This window comes from Ranitomeya variabilis, chromosome 4, assembly GCF_051348905.1.
Source record: "Ranitomeya variabilis isolate aRanVar5 chromosome 4, aRanVar5.hap1, whole genome shotgun sequence".
In the NCBI taxonomy this organism is placed as follows: Eukaryota; Metazoa; Chordata; class Amphibia; order Anura; family Dendrobatidae; genus Ranitomeya; species Ranitomeya variabilis.
The window spans coordinates 463,251,467-463,275,246 of NC_135235.1; the positions used below are offsets into that span (position 1 = coordinate 463,251,467).

A 23,780-nucleotide genomic window follows, 5' to 3' on the forward strand; every position below is an offset into this window, starting at 1 on the left:
GCACATCCTTCCAAACCAACTCTGCGAGGCGAGGTGGCCAGTCTCTAGGATGTGTGAAATAGTACAAATACAGAAAATAAATATCATTTATGCACAATACAGTATGGACTATACACAATGGCATATTCATTTCTCAACTCTTTCTAATAAGGAACCTTTCAGATTCTTAAAAACTGATATTATAAAAATAGGAATACAGCGATGCTTCCACCTCACTATACCATAGGTGCAGCTGAAGGGCATGCTGCCCATGTTGGCTATCACAAGTTAAAATCTAATAAGAGATTTCCTATTTGGGTTTAAAGTAGTTGCCCTGATGGACAATCGGAGTAAACTTGCCCCAGCATTAGCTTCTCTAGCCTATTTTATCTGCGGAGCAAGCAGAGCATAGCAACTTGCTGTTCCTACTGTCACAGGGACACCGCATCAAAGAAGAGCCAGAAGACCATGGAGTCTGGTTTCACATACTCCTGCACTGGTTAGAAGTACTTCACCATCATATTAAACTGTGCAGGTTTTTCCCTTGCTAGTAAACATGCAGGGGTTAATCTGTTCAGATGAAGCTCCTGGATCTTTTCTCCCTGGATTGTCTCAGCTGTTCAGTGTTGGCCACTCAGCTATATATGCTCGCTTCTGGCTCCCAGGGATTGCCAGTGTTAGTTCTTACTGCCTTGTTCTGGAGTTGGAGGTGTAGTTCGCGGTTGGAGGTGGCGTTTCGAGATTGTTCAGGAGATTGTTGCTTGGAGTTTTGTCTGTGTGCTCATCCTCATCCTCTATTTGGTTTCTCTTCCCTTAAGCGCCCTTGTCCCAGTCTGTTGTTTGGTATGTGTATTTTGTATGGTTGGTATTTTCATTTATCCCTATCCGTCTTTCCATATTTGTCTACTAAGTGTGTTCCTATAAACTTCAGCTTCCCACTACCCTGGGTGTGGGGAGGGGACAGATAGGGGTGGATATAGTAGCATAGCAAGGAGCGTGACCCCTGCGTATCCACCTTCAATAGTAATCCAGGGGTCAGACTAGGCCGCCCCTAGTTTTAGTGACCTGGTTAGTGCCCATAGTCCCAACACCATTGTGACACCTACATGGGGCATTACACAGAAATGTACACATTGTGTATTGTAATGTGCCACATCTGCACAACGAATGGTGTCTGCCCTTTACAGAGGATTCCCATATTGCAGAACCTTACATTAGTTTATAATATAACTAAAATATGTTAGAGTGACAAGTTGAGTGCCAATATTTGCAGACAATAGCAACATGCCCATTGTGCTAAAGTGGTTTAATTTCTCAAAAATTATTTAGAGTAGACTAACGTTGAAGGTTATGTTAGATTCGGTATGGCACTGTATTGGAGTATACAACTGCAGGCTTATGCTGTAGAGGGACTGTCTGTAGCAGACTGCAGATGGTGCTGTTCTAGACTATATTGTATGACCTTTTAGGTTTGTTTTGCCTCCATGTTCATGATGCAGATGATGGCTGCTGCATTTCCCAATTGAACTCCATACACTTTTTGTTTTTGAAAGAACAGCGTATATATAAAGATTCCCTTTAAGAACAATTGGTATCCCAGTAATCAGACATATGGATTTGCCATAGGGGGCTTTTTCTTATAGGATATGCCTTCAATCCCATGTGTTTGTGCCATTATTTTCACATACCCTTTAAAGTCTATGGTGCTATTCTCATGTCTGTGATGTTTTGCGGACCGTGTGTAATTTCTTAATTTGATGATATCAGTGTGCAGTCTGTGATTAACATTGTAACATAAAGGAGAAGATTTACAGTTATTTTTTTTATATGTGAAAAGTCACTGAGATCCAAAACACTGAATAATAATGGCCCGTGCTTTAATGTAAAATCAGGGATGTCTGAATTAGGCTAAAAGGGGATATTGCAAAAAGCAAAATGTTATCACTCAAGGGAATACATAATCTCAAGATATATGCAAACAAAAACCCACTTTAATCATCTCATGTCATGTTCCATAGCCATTTGTAGCATTGATAACTCACCACCTACTTTGCAGGAACACATGGGAGCCAATTCATCTGCAAGAATAATATCCAGAGATTATCATAGGAAAGATTCAGGAGGGGCACACAGAAATCAGGCTGGTGGTAAGGTCAGCACTCTAAAAACGGATTCCATTAATACGTAGCAATAAGGCGGACTGAACTCACAGTGGACTCCTCTTGACGAATTGGCCCCTGTCATTCAGCCTCGTTTACAAGGGCAATGCATGTTATAACACACTCACAGATTACTATAATATTATGTAAAGGAGACGACGATGTGGCTGAAATATGATCTAAAAATAAATCCCCTTGAGAATAGGACATTCGCATTAAGCAGCTCTTGCTGTGCAAGTAACAAAGGTCAGAACATCTCGCTCCATTCTGCATAATGGCTGAGGTACATAAAAGTGTTCCCTGAACATGAGAAGCTTCCTGTAGCCCTGATGATACAATGCCCAGTATGTGTTCCGCCGCCACTGGGGAGATGCTTTTCTACAAGCTACAGGATGACAAACCACAGGGTCCATTTCTAACTCTGCTTACAATAGAGTTATTGATATATGTGGGACACTTCTGTTTCCAATGTTTTAAATTTTAAAGGGAATCTGACGGCATGTTTTTGCTTATCTGAAAGCAGCATGATGTATGGGGCAGAGACCCTGATTCCAGCTAACTGACTGGATTGCTTGCAACAGTTTTGATATACTCACCGTTTTCAGTTCTGCAGATCTAGCAGTTCCCTGAATGCTTAGCTCTTTATATCCTCGCCCATACCACTGATTGGCAGCTTTCTGTGTGCAAGGTGCATAGGCAGAAAGCTGCCAATCAGTGGTGGGGTTATACAGGGCTCATGAATACGGAGGACTACCTAGCAGAAGGTTCACTAGTTCAGTAGAGATAATCTCCTGATAAAACAGCGATTTTATCAAACTGCATTGGCAGCCATGTGGCACATTGCTGGAATCAGGGTCTCTGTCTCTACTTTATGCTGCTCTCAGATTAGGAAAAAAAAACACCTGATGATATATTTAACTGAATTTATTCTGAAGATATCAACTACTGCTAGGAGCCTTGAAGATTCATTCATGTTCAATGGAATCTGGTTCTCCTTCCAGGATCACCAGGTAGAAAACAATGCAATATATACGTTTCTAAAGAGGGAAGTGAAGAGTTTCGGGGGTCACATACATAACAGCAACCAAAGAATAACCATGTAGCAAACACAAGAGACAAGTGTTTTTCACTTCATATGTCAATTTAATACACTTGTACAGAGGCCAGAAATATAACCCACGCTCTATGTCATTTTCCAGGAATGGATCCGTAATTTACACACGTAGCCCATACAATATACAAATATGTACATATCCACATTTAAAAAAAAACACATTAATTTTTCCATAGTTTAAAAAAAAATGACAATATATCCTGTATACTGGGTTATGTCAATGTTCTGAGAAAATATTCAGCTTGATCTGCCATACAGCCCACTACAGCGCTACAGGAAAAAGAACAATTCTGCCACATGGCGCTCCATACTGCTTCTAGGGGATAAGATCTCTGTAACGCAGATCGATAGAGAATCCAACAGAAGGAAACTGTACGGAATCAAAGGCCCAGAGGTACAGCAGAGCCTTACAGTGCCCCATTACAGCCCCTTACTAGGTCGGCCATCACTCACAAACCAGGGTCGTAACTTCACACTAAGGGCAGGTGCAGAGGACCATGTATTCTCTCATCCAAGAATATGATCATCAGAAAATGCGCTAGTGTGCACCTAGACTAAATCAGAGTCATCGCATGGTTCCAGTGGTGCAATACATTTCTGATCTTCCCCAGGGAATGTCCACAAGTCTGTTTTTTCCAATCGTTGATAGATCTGACACCTTGGAGTATGTTACTGGTAGTATTAGGCTCTCTACACCTCCAATGCATAACGCTTAATACGTCAGCCACTGGCCACAATGCAATAATACAAAAAACTACATATTGCCCACAATTCATCATTTGCATTTTTTTCAGCCTCTTTTCTTTTTTGAGCAAAACTTTTCAAAATTGCGCACACGATTTATGAGTTTAGCACAAAATAAAAAATTACATGATTTTTTTCTTTGACGCACCAAAATTACCAGTGTGCTTAAAATCACTACGGGATGAGGGTAGAGAGGGAAAAAAGCTGGAGGGGCACTGGAGTACATCTGCACTAAATTTTGGAAAATCAGTCTAAAACATCTAGTAAAAGCCACAGTGACTTAAAAATCAGAAAGTCGTTAATCGAGAAGTATTCACACTAAAAACTGGTGAAAATGCAATGCTGATTTGTACTCATAGTGCACAGTGGGAGGAATAGGGGCATATCAGATGCAGTGCACATATCCATTGTGAACAGACGTGCGTGTATCCTGCCAATGTCAGCCCTCGTTTGAGAAACTTTTATTAAATAATTGATAAAGAAATATATACAGAAAATACATGATTTGAGGTAGATAATATACTTTACAGAAGTTATGTTATAACTAGCACATTGGAATAAATGCTGTGAATGGCTGAGAGAACAGAATTAATAAAGCAGGACAATAACATATCCATGTGTCGGTAAGACCTCATTCACATGTTAGTTCTTTTCACTTGCGAGAAAACTAACCCAACTAACATCAATGTTTGGGTCAGTTTTCACCGTCGGTGTTTGGGTCAGTTTTCACCCTCAGTGTTTGGGTCAGTTTTCACCATCAGTGTTTGGGTCAGTTTTCACCATCAGTGTTTGGGTCAGTTTTCACCCTCAGTGTTTGGGTCAGTTTTCACCGTCAGTATTTGGGTCAGTTTTCACCCTCAGTGTTTGGGTCAGTTTTCACCCTCAGTATTTGGGTCAGTTTTCACCGTCAGTATTTGGGTCAGTTTTCACCGTCAGTATTTGGGTCAGTTTTCACCGTCAGTATATGGGTCAGTTTTCACCGTCAGTGTTTGGATCAGTTTTCACCCTCAGTGTTTGGGTCAGTTTTCACCGTCAGTATTTGGGTCAGTTTTCACCCTCAGTGTTTCATCAATTTTTCTTGTATGCAAAACAGCCACAAATTGGTAGAAGTTTCTCAAGATTTTCATAGCAAGCAGTCAGTAAACAACAGCAACTTGGTCCATATCGGAGTCTTATAGATTTCTATTTATGACTGATTGCTCCTTAAATTTTTTGTGGATTATCATTTCAAGAAAAGAAAATGGAAAAGTGAAGACTAGAACAGGTACATATTAGTGATGAGCGAACGTGCTGGGATAAGGTGTTATCTGAGCATGCTCGGGAGCTAACCAAGAGTCTTCAGCGTGCTCAAATAATATGTTCAGACAGCCGCAACATATGCAGGGAAGGCCTAACAGGAAATCCCAGCATATGTTGTGTCTGTCTAACAGCCAAGAGACATGCAGCCACGGGGACTCAAACATATTATTCGAGCACCTCGAAGACACTCAGCACCCGAGCATGCTCAGATAACACCTTATACCAGCACGTTCGCTCATCACTAGTACATATTCTAACTGTGAAAAACATGAACAGATCACGGATGTATGAATGGCGCCTTATCAACCCTCACTTACTTTTTTTTTTTTTTAAGTTCTGGATCACAGAGGTAAAATATAATATATTATTATTACAGAAATTGTATGAGATTAGAAAAACATGGCTGCTTTTATCTCTGCAATCAATGAATTTGGTAAAAATGCTCTTAAATGGATGCCACTACATTTCCCAAAGAGTTTGTCTTGCAGAACAGACAACCTCTTCGTTAATTTCACTAGTTATAGCAATGATATGTTCCTAGCTATCATTCAGTTGTTAGGCGACGGTTGCACTGTAAGTGCCAATGATGTTCATCCAGTAATAGATATAGCTAAAACTGCTGAACACATAAAATTTTGGATACGATGGTATTAAAATACACAGAAAATACAAACAATACCCAAGAAAGTGAACAATCTTAATACATCCCAAGATTTTGGGTACACACATGAAGCATCTGTAGAAATTTGCTAAGTGCCGATGAGATGTAAAATCTCATTCATTTTGCTGTTACTGTAACGCAACGTCTGACTTTGTGCCTGGAAATCTGGACAAACGAAACATGTAGCCTATGTGCCACATTTGAACATTCTCTTCATGAGAACGTTAGCGCATGATCTGAAGGATTTCTGCAAGACGGCTTAAATGTGTTCTCTGGGAAGAGAAAAACAACAAAGAAAGGAATAAAAAAATATTATTGTAAATAAAATCATAAATACCTATAATTAGCAAATGACACTCCTTTTGTTTAGGGAGGTCATCACTATAGTATATTAAAATTGTCGATGTCTTGTAAAACTGACAGAAACCTGCCCTAGAATGATAACAGTACAGAGATTAGTGGTATAGTTTATCTCCAGGTCACCGTAAGCACTCAACATTCAGAAAGACAGGTAGGACAAAAGTGTGTGCTGTTTCTTCTCATCTCAGAACTCTTGATATCTCCAGTATTATATCAGATAGTCATGGTGGACAGCAGTGTGAGCAACCTCTTCTTACCTCAGCACCCCTGGTATCTCCAGTATTAGATCAGATAGATAGGGTGCACAGCAGTGTGAGCAGCCTCTTCTTACCTCAGAACTCTTGATATCTCCAGTATTATATCAGATAGGGTGGACAGCAGTGTGAGCAGCCTCATCTTACCTCAGCACCCCTAGTATCTCCAGTATTAGGTCAGATAGACAAGGTGGACAGCAGTGTGAGCAGCCTCTTCTTACCTCAGCACCCCTGGTATCTCCAGTATTAGATCAGATAGTCATGGTGGACAGCAGGGTGAGCAGCCTCTTCTTACCTCAGCACCTCTGGTATCTCCAGTAATAGATCAGATAGTTATGGTGGACAGCAGTGTTAACATCATCTTCTTACCTCAGCACCCCTGGTATCATCAGTATTAGATCAGATAGTCATGGTGGACAGCAGGGTGAGCAGCCTCTTCTTACCTCAGCACCCCTGGTATCTCCAGTAATAGATCAGATAGTTATGGTGGACAGCAGTGTTAACATCATCTTCTTACCTCAGCACCCCTGGTATCATCAGTATTAGATCAGATAGTCATGGTGGACAGCAGTGTGAGCAGCCTCTTCTTACCTCAGCACCCCTGGTATCTCCAGTATTAGATCAGATAGTTATGGTGGACAGCAGTGTTAACATCATCTTCTTACCTCAGCACCCCTGGTATCTCCAGTATTAGATCAGATAGTCATGGTGGACAGCAGTGTGAGCAGCCTCTTCTTACCTCAGCACCCCTGGTATCTCCAGTATTAGATCAGATAGTCATGGTGGACAGCAGTGTGAGCGGCCTCTTCTTACCTCAGCACCCCTGGTATCTCCAGTATTAGATCAGATAGTTATGGTGGACAGCAGTGTGAGCAGCCTCTTCTTACCTCAGCACCCCTGGTATCTCCAGTATTAGATCAGATAGTCATGGTGGACAGCAGTGTGAGCAGCCTCTTCTTACCTCAGCACCCCTGGTATCTCCAGTATTAGGTCAGATAGACAAGGTGGACAGCAGTGTGAGCAGCCTCTTCTTACCTCAGCACCCCTGGTATCTCCAGTATTAGATCAGATAGTCATGGTGGACAGCAGTGTGAGCAGCCTCTTCTTACCTCAGCACCCCTTGTATCTCCAGTATTAGATCAGATAGTTATGGTGGACAGCAGTGTTAACATCATCTTCTTACCTCAGCACCCCTGGTATCTCCAGTATTAGATCAGATAGTCATGGTGGACAGCAGTGTGAGCGGCCTCTTCTTACCTCAGCACCCCTGGTATCTCCAGTATTAGATCAGATAGTCATGGTGGACAGCAGTGTTAACATTATCTTCTTACCTCAACACACTTGGTACCTCCAGCATTACATCTTCCTACGTATGAAAGGAGTGGACAGAGTCTCCTATTGCATATACTCAAAAGTACATATTACTATTCTAAGACAGTTTTCTGTCAGAGTAAGAAGATGCTGACCATTTTAATGTACAATTAGTGATAACCTCCCAAATAAAAAACAGTGCGATTTTCTAATTAAAGGTATTCATTCATAACATTTCCTTTTTTTTATTCCCAAGAAGTCCTAAAATAGCACTCCATTTTTAAATTCATCCTGGTGACCTACAATTGTATTGTTCGATGGTTTTTTAATGTGGTCACCATCTCAATCAAAGATACTGAGGTGGAAGGTATGATGGAGACAACAACATTTATCAAAGATAATGATGATGACTGTACAGTGCCTGTCACACCGTTAAAACATAGGAGATCGCAGTTCAGCCTCCTAACTACAGTGGGTACGGAAAGTAATCAGACCCCTTTAAATGTTTCACTCTGTTTCATTGCAGCCATTTGGTAAATTCAAAAAAGTTAATTTTTATCTCATTAATGTACACTCTGCACCCCATCTGGATTAAAAAAAACAACAGAAATGTAGAAATTTTTGCATATTTATTAAAAAAGAAAAACTGAAATATCACAGGGTCATAAGTATTCAGACCCTTTGCTCAGACACTCAAATTTAAGTCACATGCTGTCTATTTCCTTGTGATCCTCCTTGAGATGGTTCTACGCCTTTCATTGGAGGCCAGCTGTGTTTAATTAAACTGATAGGACTTGATTTGGAAAGGCACACACCTGTCTATATAAGACCTCTCAGCTCACAGTGCATGTCACACCAAATGAGAATCATGAGGTCAAAGGAACTGGCCAAGGAGCTCAGAGACAGAATTGTGGCAAAGCACAGATCTGGCCAAGGTTACAAAAGAATTTCTGCAGTACTCAAGGTTCCTAAGAGCACAGTGACCTCCATAATCCTTAAATGGAAGAAGTTTGGGACCATCAGAAGTCTTCCTAAACCTTGAAGGCCAGCCAAATTGAGCAATCGTGGGAGAAGCGCCTTGGTGAGAGAGGTAAAGAAGAACCCCAAGATCACTGTGGCTGAGCTCCAGAGATGCAGTAGGGAGATGGGAGAAAGTTCCACAAAGTCAACTATCACATCAGCCCTCCACCAGTTGGGTCTTTATGGCAGAGTGGCCCGATGGAAGCCTCTCCTCAGTGCAAGACATATGAAAGCCCGCATAGTTTGCTAAAAAACACATGAAGGACTCCCAGACTATGAGAAATAAGATTCTCTGGTCTGATGAGACGAAGATAGACCTTTTTGGTGATAATTCTAAGCGGTATGTGTGGAGAAAACCAGGCACAGCTCATTACCTGTCCAATACAATCCCAACAGTGAAACATGGTGGTGGCAGCATCATGCTATGGGGGTGTTTTTCAGCTGCAGGGACAGGACGACTGGTTGCCATTGAAGGAAACATGAATACGGCCAAGTACAGAGATATTCTGGATGAAAACCTCTTCCAGAGTGCTCTGGACCTCAGACTTGGCCGAAGGTTCACCTTCCAACAAGACAATGATTTGAAGCACACAGCTAAAATAACAAAGGAGTGGCTTCAGAACAACTCTGTGACCATTCTTGACTGGCCGAGCCAGAGCCCTGACCTAAACCCAATTGAGCATCTCTGGAGAGACCTGAAAATGGCTGTCCACCAATGTTCACCATCCAACCTGACAGAACTAGAGAGGATCTGCAAGGAAGAAGGTCAGAGGATCCCCAAATCCAGGTGTGAAAAACTTGTTGCATCATTCCCAAGAAGACTCATGGCTGTACTAGCTCAAAAGGGTGCTTGTACTCAATACTGAGAGCATGGTCTGAAAAAAAAATGAACTTTTTTTAAATTACCAAATGGCTGCAATGAAACAAAGAGTTACCCACTGTATATACTTATAATCTAATGGTTTATTTAGGAGAATATAGAGAGAAGGATAAGCACAGTGCCCCACAGCAGATTCAGATGGTACTGGTTATAGCTGGGTCATGTGATACTGTACGGATTTTCACATTTTCATTCATGTCTACGTTTAGAGTTCCTATTAAAAACTGAACAGATGCTTTCACCTTTTTGTAATTTTCTTTGTAGCATATTGTAATGTAAGTATAGATTCCCTTGTAATATGAGCCATTCTACCACATGACCACCAACGTGAATGAGCTACTTTTGATCTTTCACCATATTTTTTTTGTCTGTTTTTATAGTTTGAGCGTGGTTCCTGTATCACTTGTTCCAGGAAAAAAAAATCGGCAGAAACTGTACGGATTTCTTCTCTGTGGTCAGTCACATCCTGTCACTTTGTCTAAGTCTGACAACTTCAGCATTCAGTTTGTTTGTTGGTTCACAAACTTGGCTTGTAGTCAACAGACTAATAAAGGCCTGAATGCCGATTGGCTGAGCGCTGCAGATTTCATGGAGTAGTCCTGACTCAGGTAGTTTAAGATGCTGATGAAGAGTGCAGGACGCTTCAGACAAAACTCCGCTGACCTCCGTGAGGGATCAGGTGCAGAAACAAGATTCTCATTTGGCACACCTTTCTCAAATAGAGGACAACAACGTCTGACAAATCAATAGAGACGCAAGAGACAAAACAATGCCAAGAGCGAAGGCAGAGAATTTCCACCCGCACCGCTCCCATCACAATGCGAAAATACAGCACGCTGACCTCAGTTATCTGCAATGATGAACAACCCCTCCGAGGGTGGATGTCAGCTTCAATGGCTAATGTGGAGCCAGATGCCATGGACAAGTGTTTATTGCAGAGGAAAAGGGAGGAAGAGGATTACCGATTTTATGATTATCCATGTACTCGGGGGATTAAATACCAAAATCTGCCCTAATCCTTTTAATCTGATAAGGGAAGAGGGAGTACAATCACAGATCAGACACCAGCTCCTGCACCAGAAGAGGTGACAGTGTAGTGTAACTGTGACCTAAAACGTATCCTGATCATTGCGTATGATTGCTCATCACCAGATCTGGGGTCCATAATAGAGGAAAACAAATTCTTGTAAACATTAGTGATGAACGAGCCCAGGGCAGCGGAGGCCGTGCAAGCAGTTTCCTCAGCAACTGTCAAAGGCTGCGCTCAGCATACACGGAGCCCAGCTAACAACTGCTGGCACGCTCAGGAAAGCCAAGGAACGAATGACTATTTCGGAAGATCCATGTTCAGTTCAGCATGAGAAATGCTCTCATTTGTCATTCTCACAGGGCCGGTTATAGTCTACAAGGTGATTTCTGTATCATGAAGTAAATAATGATGACATCAAAGCAGGCCAAGTCACCGACTAACAGAAACCATAGAACCATGTCTGCCACTAATCTGCCAGGGTGATCACGTCGTACTGTATCTCCTGCTGTAGAGCCGGCTCCGTTTCCGCACTGTACACAGTCTGCGCCATTGCTGCATCTGCCACGGCTGAGAGACACAAAAGTGGGTTATGTTCGTGCAAAGCTAAGCCATGTCTAAATAGTCATGCATGTTACTAGTGATGCCAACCTGTAACGGCAGAGTGGGCTGCAGCTTCTAGTTGTTCCTGAGTCAGAAGTTGCTGCGTGGGTGACATGGGCACAAAATGGATCTGCTGAGTGGAGAAATTCAATGATTAATTAACGCTTTGCCCTGAGCCCATTTTCGCTTCATTCCCAGTGACCTTGATTATAGGCTATGGCTCAATGAACCAGACAATACCCGCTAGCACTCTAATAACATAGGCCACAACTTGCATGGGTGGTGGGCAGGCTACCGGGGCACACAGGAAAGTCACTACAATACCACAAGATACGGCATCTAGTCACCTGGGGGTCTTGGATAAATTGTCCTCCTGCTTCATACTGAATGTGAGTAATTTGTCCATCTTGAACCTAAAAAAGAGTCATAACATGTAGATAGAACAAAAGTAAAAGATCGTAACAACAACACATTTAACAATAGCGTGACACCGTCAGAATAAATTGGTTAAAAAATTCTGGTTTTAGACATGTAGTGTCAAAGGATAACTAAAGGGGTTTTTGAGATTAGAAGAAGGCATCTGATTTTTCTTTTTTTTTTTTTTTGCCAGAGCACAAGGGTTGTACCTGAAATTATAGATTGAACCTATTTGCTGACTTGTGACTGACCTGCAATACCAAACATGGCCCATGGATAAGAGTGGTGCTCTTTCGAGGGAAAAAAAGCAGGCAACCTCTTCGAGAGTAAAGAAGATGATAATCACTGGAATAAGCCATGATGTATGCTCACAATGTGTGGAAGGTAAAACTACATTAGGGAGTCAGCAATCCTAAATAAACTAGTGTCAATAATTCGAAAGATGGATACTGTGATTTAGGCCGGAGGAGGAGAACTACTTACCCGAATATGGTGACCTTCAGGGAGCACGACATATTCCTGTGGGATGAGGTGAGAGACTCCATCTTGGGAAATTATGTACTGAACCTACAGACAGATATATCGGAAACAAATCTTTAGAAAGTCTGTACATTGTTATAATATGTGGAATCCGAACAGTGTTTTTCAAGAGAAGAAGACAAAGCAGTGAGCCAGTGATCACAAGTCTGCATATTGCATATACGTAGTTAACTAACAAGCGCTTTCTCTTTCACTTCTCTCAATGGTGAGGAGACGATCGGATTGTAGAAATCAGCAGCATCCTAACAGTGAGCACGTTACACATGATTAGGATTCTAGACGTTAGAATCCATGTTAAATTATATATAATGACACAAAAACCCCTATAAATTCGACATCTTCCACATAATACATGCAATCAGGGTTTAAATGAACATTAGCTGATATACAGACTAGCACAAACAGAAAAGCTTGTCAACAAGAGTGAAAAATTGTGCACTAACTGGCTGACTCATTTCCTGGCAAAATCTGCGAGTGGGACCAAGGCAATCAGGTGATGGCCCCAGAGGCCATCTTCTGGAAGGGGTAGTGTCTAATGAAACTGTGCGTGTAAAGAAACGCAAAATAGGCTATAGCAGGGTGCTGCTCTGGTCTGCTCCGTAGCTGCAGACAGGGCGATCTTCTCAGACCTGGGGTAAAGACGTTACCTGATTATCTGCTGTTACGAGCTGCTGGAGGGTCTGTCCATCTGCAGTTGTGATTTCCTGAATGTAGGCTGTATCCTCCTAAAAAAGTGAGAGCAAAATAATGATTTGAAGATCTAGGATCTCGAAGGTTAGAAAGCTGGCCAAAGTAATAGCATGGCTTAAAGTACAAGTTAATAAAAGGATCCTTTGGGTAAAAGGAGTTTTACGGTTTCAGAAAACCCCTGTTCCCCGGCTGAACGCAGCTACGATTGCAGGAGCAGTGGTAGAGACTCAGCACTGGACCTGGGGAAGGTGAATAAAGCACAGTTTATTCGTTATTTAAACAAACTGTAGCTGGGGACAAAGGTTTTCTGAAACTGGAAAACCCATATAATAAAGGAGCAGCTTCTGGTAAGTTGTCATTTCAGTTGCTTTATAGGGTGAGGGTGGGGGGACAGATTGGGCAGTTGTTGAGAGGTTTTTCATTAACTATGGCAACCATAGTAGCTGCCAGAATAGATAAAAACTATAGGTCTGCAGAGTTATGCAGGGTCCCAGCAGTTCTGCTCATTGAGGGCTATGAGGCCTGGGGTGCGGCCTCCTTCTCCTGAGCTGGACATTACATTTAAAGGCTTCCCCAGACTGGTGTCCACAGGTCGGGACCCGGTCCTTTTGTCTGCCCTTATTAACACACTGAGGTCAACTCTGACACATGGTAAGGTTTTTAATATTAGACAGCGTAGGACCATCCCGATCAGGGTCACCTTGTTGACGGTGGGATGGCTTTTATGCTATTTTTTGATCAAAACCAGTATTACTAAGAACCCTGTGTTATTTCAATGCTCTTTTGCTTTTGACTTATTTATTTATAGCAGGGTTTTTGCTCATTTTGTCTCTTGTAAGTTTTGTGAGTCATTAAGGGCTATGTAGCCTGAAAAAGAGAAGACTAAAGTGGTTTTCAACTACTATATTCTCGTCAGAGTCCTCAGCTGTCAGAGGGTAGATGGCAGGTCCAGTATAGTTAAGGCCTTCATACACATTAGACTAATGTCAGCTGGACCCGCCGATATCGACAGGTTCAGCCGACACTGTAATGTGTATGGGGGTGTCGGACAACTATTCATCGGGTGAAATGTCAATCGGCATGTCCAATCTGGGACTGTAGATCGCGTTGTTCTCCTGAGGATAAGTGGCTGATAAACATCCTTTATCATAAAAAACAAAGGAGCTCTTGGCTGATCGAGCTCTTCTGTGTATGGGAGAGACGGATGAATGATCGGCCGAAGCATTGTTTGACCTACAACAATCTAGTGTGTATGGTCGGCTTTAGGGACTTGTACAGACCATTGGGGGGATGGGTGGTCATTAAAGGGATAAGAAAGGTGTATTTCTACTATGTGGAATTGTTCTTACAGGACTGAAACTGATCAAAATCACTTTAGAGGCTACAGTAATAAAACAGAAAGGGTCAGCAAGAAAACATTAGTAAAGTATATACGTACATTTTTCAAACATAAAAAGGGCATAGAAAGTATTTAGCCATAAATCATTATTGACATTCTGACCTGGTTGCTCACAGTTTCCTCTTGAGCCAGGAATATGTGCTCCTCATCTAGGCCTGGTACAGATGTCAGTTCTGAAGAAAAATATGGTTTAAGACGTCTAAATATCAACAGGATGATTAATTGTGGATTACGTAGGGGTCACCAGAGAATGGTAATACATCTCTACTTCTTTCCTAAAACAGTGCCACTCTTGTCCATGGCATGTGTCAGGTATTGCAGATCAGCCCCACTGAAAGCAGATAAGCTGTAATACCAAACATGGCTCATGTACAAGACTGTGGAGGATAGAGGGAAAAAAGGAGACTACTGTCATTTTAATTGACAAAGTCATGTCCTTATCCTCATATGTACCTGCTTGCTGAGGCTGCTCTACAGTCGCTCCAGTGTGAAGTCTTTCAATATGGAATTTTAGGTGACCTTTCCTATTAAATCTGGAAGAAAGTAGAAACACTTAAACCTCTAAGTACTATTAAAACCTGTATATGTTATGTAAATAACAGGGCTCCCTTGTAAGGTAACCTCTCTGGAAGCAGGAAAAACAATATTCTCAACCGTCACCCTTTCGGGGTTTAGCGCTGCATGTCCCCGCTACTGCACTGATTGTGTACAGCCAGCAGCGGTGACATCATGCCATGCCTGCTGCTGCCAATCACTGATCTTGGCTGCCCTGATGACGTAGCCAGTGCAAGCTGCTGCGGTCAGTTAAAGGCTGCAGTGCTGTTTACATGCTGTCACCGCTGTACAAAATCAGCGGAGCAGCAGCGAGAGGTAGCACTGGACCCCAGGAGGGAGAGTAACAGCTCACTTTGGTTTTCTTTTGTCCCTTTGAAAAGGGACAACTCTTAACTAACATACCAAAGCAGAAAGATCTTTAGCATAAAGAGGAAATAGGGGTAAGGATCTACATAAAGAAACAATACAAGGAAAGATGGTGTGCCTACCTCTGTCCACACAAGTGACACGTATGCGGCCTGTGGTTGGTGTGTGTCATTGCATGTCTGTTTAAATCTTTCTTATTCCTGGAGGCAAAACTGCATTGATTGCAGCGGTGAGGCCGGAGATCAGAGTGAAGAGTCATATGATCCTGGTAGAAAGACAGGAAGAAAGTCAGACGAATCCAAGAAAGTCAGCAAATTCCCAGCTGAAAATACAAATGTAATCAAAGGAAGGGACAGACGGCCAAGCTGCTGGGTGGACTACAGTCCTAAAATCTTACCCTCACAATATCCCATGTTGCAGCAAAGAAAGTCCCACAGTCTGGGCATTTAAATCCACTGCCTCCTTCAATATGGGCTCTTTTATGGCTCTCCATTTCTGCACGTCCCCAGAAGGATGAATTACAAATTTTACAGGAAAACTTTTTCGTTGTAGGCGGAGGCTGATCGGAGGAACTCTGTTAAAAAAAATATCATTAAGAGATACTGCTGGAAAGAAAATATGCTTAAGTAACTTAGTATGGGGGTCTTACCTGGAGGTGCTGGGGCTTGCTCAGAAGCTGTACAGCATTTTTGTCTTTCCCATTTTCTGCCAACAGCATATGAGGAGATTTAGGGGGCGCATCATTCTCACTGAAGCCATAAAAATTAAGTGTAACCATTAGCTGCATACACAATGGTGCCATGACACATTACCAATGACAAAATAGTGAAACCTATGTATACCTGCACAATGGGGTCTGCATGTTGTCTGCATTTATAAGGCTGTATTCTGCAGTGGTGAAAGCCGTATTGATTGTGATCTGCTGTACGGTACCCTCGTAGCCGGCTTCTGCCATACCAGTCTCTCCATAACCAGCCTCTTGCCCTTCTGTCACTTGCCTCTCATCCATATGCAAAGTCAGAACCTGAGCCATTTGTGGCTCCTGAGATGAAGCTTCTGGCTCTTGACCATCAATGCATGCTGCCGATTTTACTACAGCTACCTGTAGCGGACCAGAGAAGATGTTTGCTTCACCTTGCTAATACATGTAGACTACACCCAACAAGGCAGCACTTTGTATCTGTACTGAATATTTACGCTCACTTACTTGCAATGGTCCTCCAGGACCATCTCTTTGGGCGCTCATGTTCAAAAGAAGATCGAGAGCTGCTTGAGTGGCAAGTTCATCACCTTCTCCACCTAAAATAAAAATGTGTCCACCAACCACAAGTAATCGGATTTTCTACCTTACCTAAAGTACAAATACAAATGGATACTGCAGAAACAAAGGGAATGATATAATCTCACCTTGTTCATAAATTATGGTCGCAGCTTCTAGTGTATTCTGCGCTTGCCCTCCATCCTGGGTGGGATGGTGAAGCATGTGATAAGACAGCTCACTGGGTGGATTCTGTAAGAAAATATGAAAATATCAAATAATACCAGATTTTCTAGTGTCATCCCATGGTTTTATTACATTTACATCATGTCATTAACTAACATCCAATTTTCTCTTTAAAGCGGACCCCAATATTCATCAATTTTCTGAACTGAGCAAAACATACCAATTTACACTGATAACAATTGATCCAATGGAGCATTCACATCACTTTGTTTAAACCTGATGATATTGGTTTGTGCAAGGCAAGAAGGCACTGCAGTGACGCCAAGCACTACATATAGACTAGGAAATGCATTTACCATTCAATCACACGCCGCTCCAGGCACTCAATGTAATTAAAGGGGACCACGTAAATGTAGTTTCCCTAGCTAAAACATTTCAGGATCTCATTGACCCACTCATCAGATTGTCTATATATAATGAAATAATGACCTGCACTTTACTGACCTCTGCGTCTTGTGTAGTTTGAGTCTGGACCATTGGTTGTTCATGCTGTTGTTTGAGCTGCTCAATCTGTTGAGGAGAGAAAAAGGGCCGCCGTCGGCATGGTGCTTCCTCTGGGTGTCGCTGCACCCACTCCTGGTACAGTTGCGCATGTCGACACTTAACATGGAGACGTAGGTTTTTCTTGTGCTTAGTGGTGAAGTGGCAATACTCGCAGGCAAAAGGCTTCCCAGCTGATAACAGGAATGAAGACCATCAAATTCTATGATATATACAAAAACCACGGGCCACTGGAACCCAAAACTTACCGGAATGTTTGGTTGCCTGGTGAGTGAGCAGGAAGTCCTGTCGGAAAGTATGATATTTGCACTGGTTGCATTTAAAGGGCTTGTCGTTCATGTGAGTGAGCTGGTGATTCAACAGCTGCTTTCGGTCTTCACACATGTAGTCACAAAACTCACATTTATACCTGAGAGAAAGAACAATAGATTTTCGGAAATGCTACTGAGTAATGTTGTATTCCTCTAGGTATTATAAGCTACTTTCTGCTGTTAGCAATAATGCATTCAAAGGAAATCAATAGGTCAACACAACTACTGTAATCTAGCAAAAGTCTTCTTCAAATTCAGCATGAAGTGGTACTTTTACGCCATTGGCTGTTATGACCTGCTACAAACATGATGCATGATCAGACACCTGCTTCTAGCAGCGTTCCTAAGGAATCGTACCTCCTTCCTCATGATCAATGACCAACAGTTCATCAACATTCTTGGGTTTACACTGCAACCGCCTTCTTCAAAGATTTTTATTGGAGTTCTAGTTAGACAACTGTGGCAGCCACTCTACAATCATCCATGACTCCTTCTGAAACGAAGTCTTAGTGGACTTTAAGGTATGTTTGAATTAAGGTTAACCCCTTCACGACATGCGCCATACATGTACAGTGCATGTCGTGTCTCTCCTTTTGATGTGAGATCCGGTGGTGAGCCCACATCTTTCCCGGCACATGTCAGATGTTTTGAACAGCTAACATGTGCCCCTAACAGTCGCACGTGGAATCGCAATCCATCCGCAGCTGTTAACCTATTACAAGCTGTGATGGTGTGATATGCTATGTGGGTATCATTTTTGTGTATATTTCAATTTTACTTATTTTCATGGTGTTCTCTTGTAGAAGGAGTTATTTGCTAATTGAGGAATCGCTGTTGCTGCCATCTGATATCAGCCCCCACAGTACTGTATTGTATGCTAATGACATGTTGACCTAGCTTGTTGAAACAATGAGCCTGAGACCTTCCCCCTCCTGACCTGTGAATGAGGAGTGAGACTTGTAAATATCAGGGAGGTGAGACACAGATCAGTCCTGTGTGGAATGATGATGTGTTCACAGGATCTCAGAGAGAAAGAAGAGTATATGGACTATGCTATCCTCTGTCTGCTGGATTGTTGGACTTTTATCCTGTTACTGAACTGCATTTGTGTTCTGGACTATTTTATCCTTTTTGTGGTGGATCGTATATGAACCTTTCGTATTTTTGCCTAAATAAAGGTCATGGAATTGTTTACTATACTCTAGCTCTGTTGATTGTGCGGTACCGGAGAAGGACCCCGTGACACGCCGCTGTCAATCTCTGACAGCGGCATTTAATGTGATCGCGCCTGAAGCACGTCACTAATCCCGCCCATCGGCACAAGTATCACATGACCGTGGGTTGCCGATGGGTTGGCATGACAGACCCGTGTTGCTGTCATTGCTGGATTGCTAGGAGCTCTGCTCAGCGGTCGGCGCTCATAGCAAGTGAGAGTTTCTGCTACACACTGGCCATCTGATCATCACCTGTGAGTAGCAGAGGCGATCGGATTATTGCAGCTTTTAGTCTATCATGGAGACTATTGAAGCAAGTGAAAAATAAAAAAAAATGTTTTTAAAAATATATATATAAAAAAACAATAAAAAAATTCAAATCACCCTCCTTTTGCCCCATTCAAAATAAAACAATAAATAAATAAACATATTTGGTATCGCCGCATTCAGAATCGCCCAATCTATCAAGATATAAAAAGAATTAATCCAATCAGTAAACGGCATAGCGAAAAAAAAATAAAAACACCTGAATTACGTTTTTCCGGTCACCGCAACATTGCACTAAAATGCAATAACGGATGCAATAATAATCAATTAATGCAATAATGATCTACACCAAAATGGTATAATTAAAAACATCAGCTAGGCACCCAAAAAGAAGCCCTCACTCAGCCCCAGATCACGAAAAATGGAGACGCTACGCGTCTCAGAAAATGCTGCAGTTTTTCATTTTTTTCTTTTTTAGCAAACATTGGATTTTTTCACCACTTAAATAAAAAAGCACCTATACATGTTTGGTATCTATAGACTCGTAATTACCTGGAGAATCATAAAGACAGGTCAGTTTTAGCATTTGGTGAACCGAGTAAAAAAAACAAAAAAAAACAACCAAAAAACAGTTGTGTAATTGCACTTTTTTTTGCAATTTCACTGCGTTTTTTTTCCCGTTTTCCAGTACATAATATTGTAAAACAAATGGTGTCGTTCAAAAGTACAACTCGTCCCGCAAAAAAATCAAGCCCTCACATGGCCATATTGACTGACAAATACAAAAGTTAAGGCTCTGGGAAGGGGAGCAAAAAAAGAAACGCAAAAACAAAAAAGGGCTGTGGTGTGAAGGGGTTAAATAATGGCCAAGCTTCATCTTTTCCACAGAAGGCATTATTATTATTCATTTTTATAGCGCCATTTATTCCATGGTGCTTTACATGTGAAAAAGGGCATACAAAGGCAAGTACAATAAACATGAGCAATACAAGGGACACACAAATACAAAAGGAGAGAGGACCCGGCCCGCGAGGGCTCAAAGTCTACAGGGGATGGGTGAGGATACACTAGGAGAGGGTAGAGCTGGTCGTGCGGTGTTTCAGTAGACTGAGGTTCACTGCAGGTTGTAGGCTTCCCAGAAGAGGGGAGTCTTCAGGTCTCCGTGGTAGGCGAAAGTCTGATGTGTTGGGGTAGAGTTCCAACACAGCGTGGGAGAAGCACAAGAAAAGTCTTGTATGCAATTGTGGGAAGAAAATAGGGGAGTAGAGAAGGAGATCTTGAGAGGATTGAAGGGTGAGTGTAGGTAAGTACCGGGAGACCATGTCACAGATGTATGGAGGAGACAGGTTGTGGATGGCTTTGCATGTCATACTTAGGGTTTTGAACTGGTGCCTCTGGACAATAGAAAGCCAGTGAAGGGCTTGGCAGAGAGGAGAGGCTGGGGAATAATGGGGAGACAGGTGGATTAGCCGGGCAGCAGAGCTTAGGGTAGACTCAAGTGGTGCAAGAGTGCTAGAGGGGAGGATAGAGAGTAGGAGGTTGCAATAGTCAAGGCGGGAGATGATGAGGGTGTGCACAAGCAGTTTTGCAGTTTCTTGGTCAAGGAATGTACGGATCCGGGAAATATTTTTGAGTTGGAGTCGGCAGGAGGAGGCAAGGGCTTGGATATGTGGCTTGAAAGAGAGGGCAGAGTCGAGGATCACTCCAAGGCACTGAGCATGCAGGACTGGGGAAAGTGAGCAGCCATTGACGTTGATGGATAGGTCAGGTGGAGGAATAGAGTGAGACGGGGGAAAAATGATGAATTCTATTTTGTCCATGTTCAGTTTTAGAAAGCGAGCAGAAAAGATGAAATAGCGGACAGACATTGTGGGATTTTCGTCAGTAAGGAGGTGATGCGTCCAGATAGATAGATCTGCGTGTCATCAGCATAGAGATCATACTGCAAACTGTGTGATTCTATGAGCTGTCCTAGGCCAAAGGTGTAGATAGAGAAGAGTAGGGGTCCTAAAACTGAGCCTTGGGGAACACTGACAGACAGGGGGCGAGGTGCGGAGGTGATGTGGGAGAGGGAGACACTGAATGTCCGGTCTGTTAGATATGATGAGATCCAGGATAGGGCCAAATCTGTGATGCCAAGAGATGAGAGAATCTGGAACAAGAGAGAATGGTCTACACTGTCAAAGGCAGAAGACAGGTCCAGGAGGAGGAGGACAGAGTAGTGTTGCTTGTTCTTGGCTGTTAGTAGGTCATTGGTGACTTTAGATAGGGCAGTTTCAATTGAGTGATGCGGTCGGAAGCCAGATTGTAACTGGTCAAAGAGGGAGCAGGAGGAGAGGTGGGAGGACAGCTCAGGATGGACATGCTGTTCCAGTAGTTTGGAGGCATAAGGGAGAAGTGATATAGGGTAATAGCTAGATACAGAGGATGGGTCAAGGGAGGGCTTTTTGAGGATGGGTGTGATTGAGGCATGTTTGAGGGATGAGTGGAAGACACCATTTGTAAGTGAAAGGTTGAAGAGATGTGTTAGGGTTGGGATGAAGACTGTGGAGAGGTTAGGGATGAGGTGGGATGGGAGTGGGTCAAGCATGCAAGTGGGGAGATGTGATCTTGACAAAAGGGTGGAGAGTTGATCTTCTGTCATAGTGGAGAAGCTGGTTTTGGAAGGATAGGGCTGAGCAGTTAAGAGGAGGGGCATTGGGGGCTGCGGGCGAAAGCTTTCTCTGATGTTATCGATCTGCTTAAAGAAAGAGGCAAAGTCTTCAGCAGAAATGAGAGGAGAGGGAGGAGGTACTGGGGGACGGAGTAGAGAATTGAAGGTGATGAAAAGCTGTTTAGGGTTATGAGACAGGGAGGATATGAGAGATGAGAAGTTTGTTTTGCGGCAGTGAGCGTGAACTTGAAGCTGGCGAGGGACTGTTTGTATGCGAAAAAGTGATTGGCAGAACGGGATCTCTTCCATCGCCGCTCAGCAGCCCTGGAAGCCCGTCTCAGTTCTTTGGTCAGGCTGGTCAGCCAGGGTTGCCTGTTGGTTGTATGAGTTTTGGAGTACGTGAGGAGGGCATCACAATGAGTGTTGCTTTTATTGTGGTGTTATAAAAAGTGGCAGCAGCATCTGTGTCATGTAAGGAAGTTATGTCTGTAAGAGGGAAAAGGGATTCAGAGAGTGAGTGTAAACTGTGGTGTTTGAGATTTCTCCGAGGGTGAGTTTGTGTAGTAGGGGTTGCACACTAGGAGAGGAGAGGGAAGAGAATGTCAGTAGGTTTTGGTCAGACAGGGGGAGGGGCGAGTTAGTGAGATTAGTAAGGGAACAGAGGCGGGTGAAGGTAAGGGCCAGCGTGTGGCTATCTGTGTGAGCGACAGCGGAGGACCATTGAGTGAGGCCAAAAGAGGCAGTCAGTGATAAAAGTTTAGAGGCAGCTGAGGTGGAAGTGTCAATGGGGATGTTGAAGTCACCCATGATGATAGTGGGGATGTCAGCAGAGAGGAGATGAAGTAGCCAGGTGGTGAAGTGGTCGAGGAAGGTGGGGATGGCTAGTTCTGGGGGGCGGTAGATGATAGCCAGCTGGAGGTTGGAGGGGGAGTAGATGCGGACGGAGTGCACCTCAAAAGAGGGAAGAGTAGAGGAGGGTGGTAGTGAAATTGGGGTAAAGGAGCAGGTGTCGGACAGGATCAAGCCAACTCCTCCACCACGTTTGTTGCTGGGGCGAGGGGTGTGAGAGAAATTGAATCCACATTAAGAAAGTGCAGCTGGAGAGGCTGAGTCAGAGGGGGTGAGCCAGGTTTCAGTAATGCCAAGGAAGGAGAGTTTGCTAGTGATAAAGAGGTCATGGATATACGACATGACGAATTCTCTTAATATCTCTTGATATTTTGATTGAATACATATTTACACGCTGCATGTTTCCAATGCCAGGAGAAAAGAAGCAGGCCCAAATCATCACCAAGCCACCACCATGATTCTTTGCGGGCAGGGTGTTCTTTTCAGAATATACTTCATTCTTTCTTCTCTAGACATACCACTGATCCATAGGTCTGATAAGCTCGAGTTTATAGTTTCTTCCACAGAACAAAATCTCTAAACTTCTGAGGTTTACTAAAATGATTTTGAGATTATTGGAGCAGACGTTTCTTGTGCTTTAGGATCAGTTCTAGTTTGTGACGTGAGGTTTTGTGCTTGGAGACCTTCGTGAATAGTATGTGTCTTACCGTGCAAACTGAAATCTCAGTAGTTGCTGACGATAATAGCGTCCTCTTTCTTCCATGTCCAGGTAGTGTATCTAGTGTTCTTAACACTGTATCTCTAGGAACATTCAATCCCCTTGCTTATCTATTTGTACTCTTGCTCTTGTGCATGCAAAGCAATGTTTCCTTCTCAACTCTTTGGACCACACTTGTGACTTATTTCCATTTTTATATTTCTAGCATACAATCAAATGTCACAGTCAACAAATCGTTCGCTAGTCCAGGTAATTGATGAGTTTTATCTCAAGAACACCTGATGAAACAAATGAAGCTCTAAATTATTTCCATCAGGTATATTTGATGCAAATTTATGCACTTATGAGCGTTTCTATTCAATAGGTTGAATAATTTTGAGGCTGC

The 23,780-nt window shown here is 42.8% G+C and overlaps 1 protein-coding gene across 2 annotated transcripts in view; it reads right to left on the minus strand.

Moving 5' to 3' along the window:
- Window positions 1-3,127: 3,127 nt before the first annotated feature.
- ZNF335 (zinc finger protein 335) overlaps window positions 3,128-23,780 on the minus strand; it is a 176,766-nt gene continuing 156,113 nt past the window's right edge. Inside the window, exons 14-28 of one of the 2 annotated variants that reach the window (XM_077251693.1) lie at window positions 17,632-17,792; window positions 17,327-17,556; window positions 16,786-16,888; window positions 16,586-16,677; window positions 16,221-16,480; window positions 16,028-16,127; window positions 15,776-15,952; window positions 15,501-15,643; window positions 14,911-14,990; window positions 14,560-14,630; window positions 13,016-13,093; window positions 12,312-12,395; window positions 11,759-11,824; window positions 11,460-11,541; window positions 3,128-11,378 (exon numbers count right to left, since the gene is read on the minus strand). In XM_077251693.1, the coding sequence (XP_077107808.1) occupies window positions 11,278-11,378; window positions 11,460-11,541; window positions 11,759-11,824; window positions 12,312-12,395; window positions 13,016-13,093; window positions 14,560-14,630; window positions 14,911-14,990; window positions 15,501-15,643; window positions 15,776-15,952; window positions 16,028-16,127; window positions 16,221-16,480; window positions 16,586-16,677; window positions 16,786-16,888; window positions 17,327-17,556; window positions 17,632-17,792 (1,828 nt within the window). In that variant the 3' untranslated portion in view covers window positions 3,128-11,277. Of the gene's footprint in view, window positions 11,379-11,459; window positions 11,545-11,758; window positions 11,825-12,311; window positions 12,396-13,015; window positions 13,094-14,559; window positions 14,631-14,910; window positions 14,991-15,500; window positions 15,644-15,775; window positions 15,953-16,027; window positions 16,128-16,220; window positions 16,481-16,585; window positions 16,678-16,785; window positions 16,889-17,326; window positions 17,557-17,631; window positions 17,793-23,780 lie in introns of both variants that reach the window. The other variant, XM_077251692.1, reaches the window with a different exon arrangement.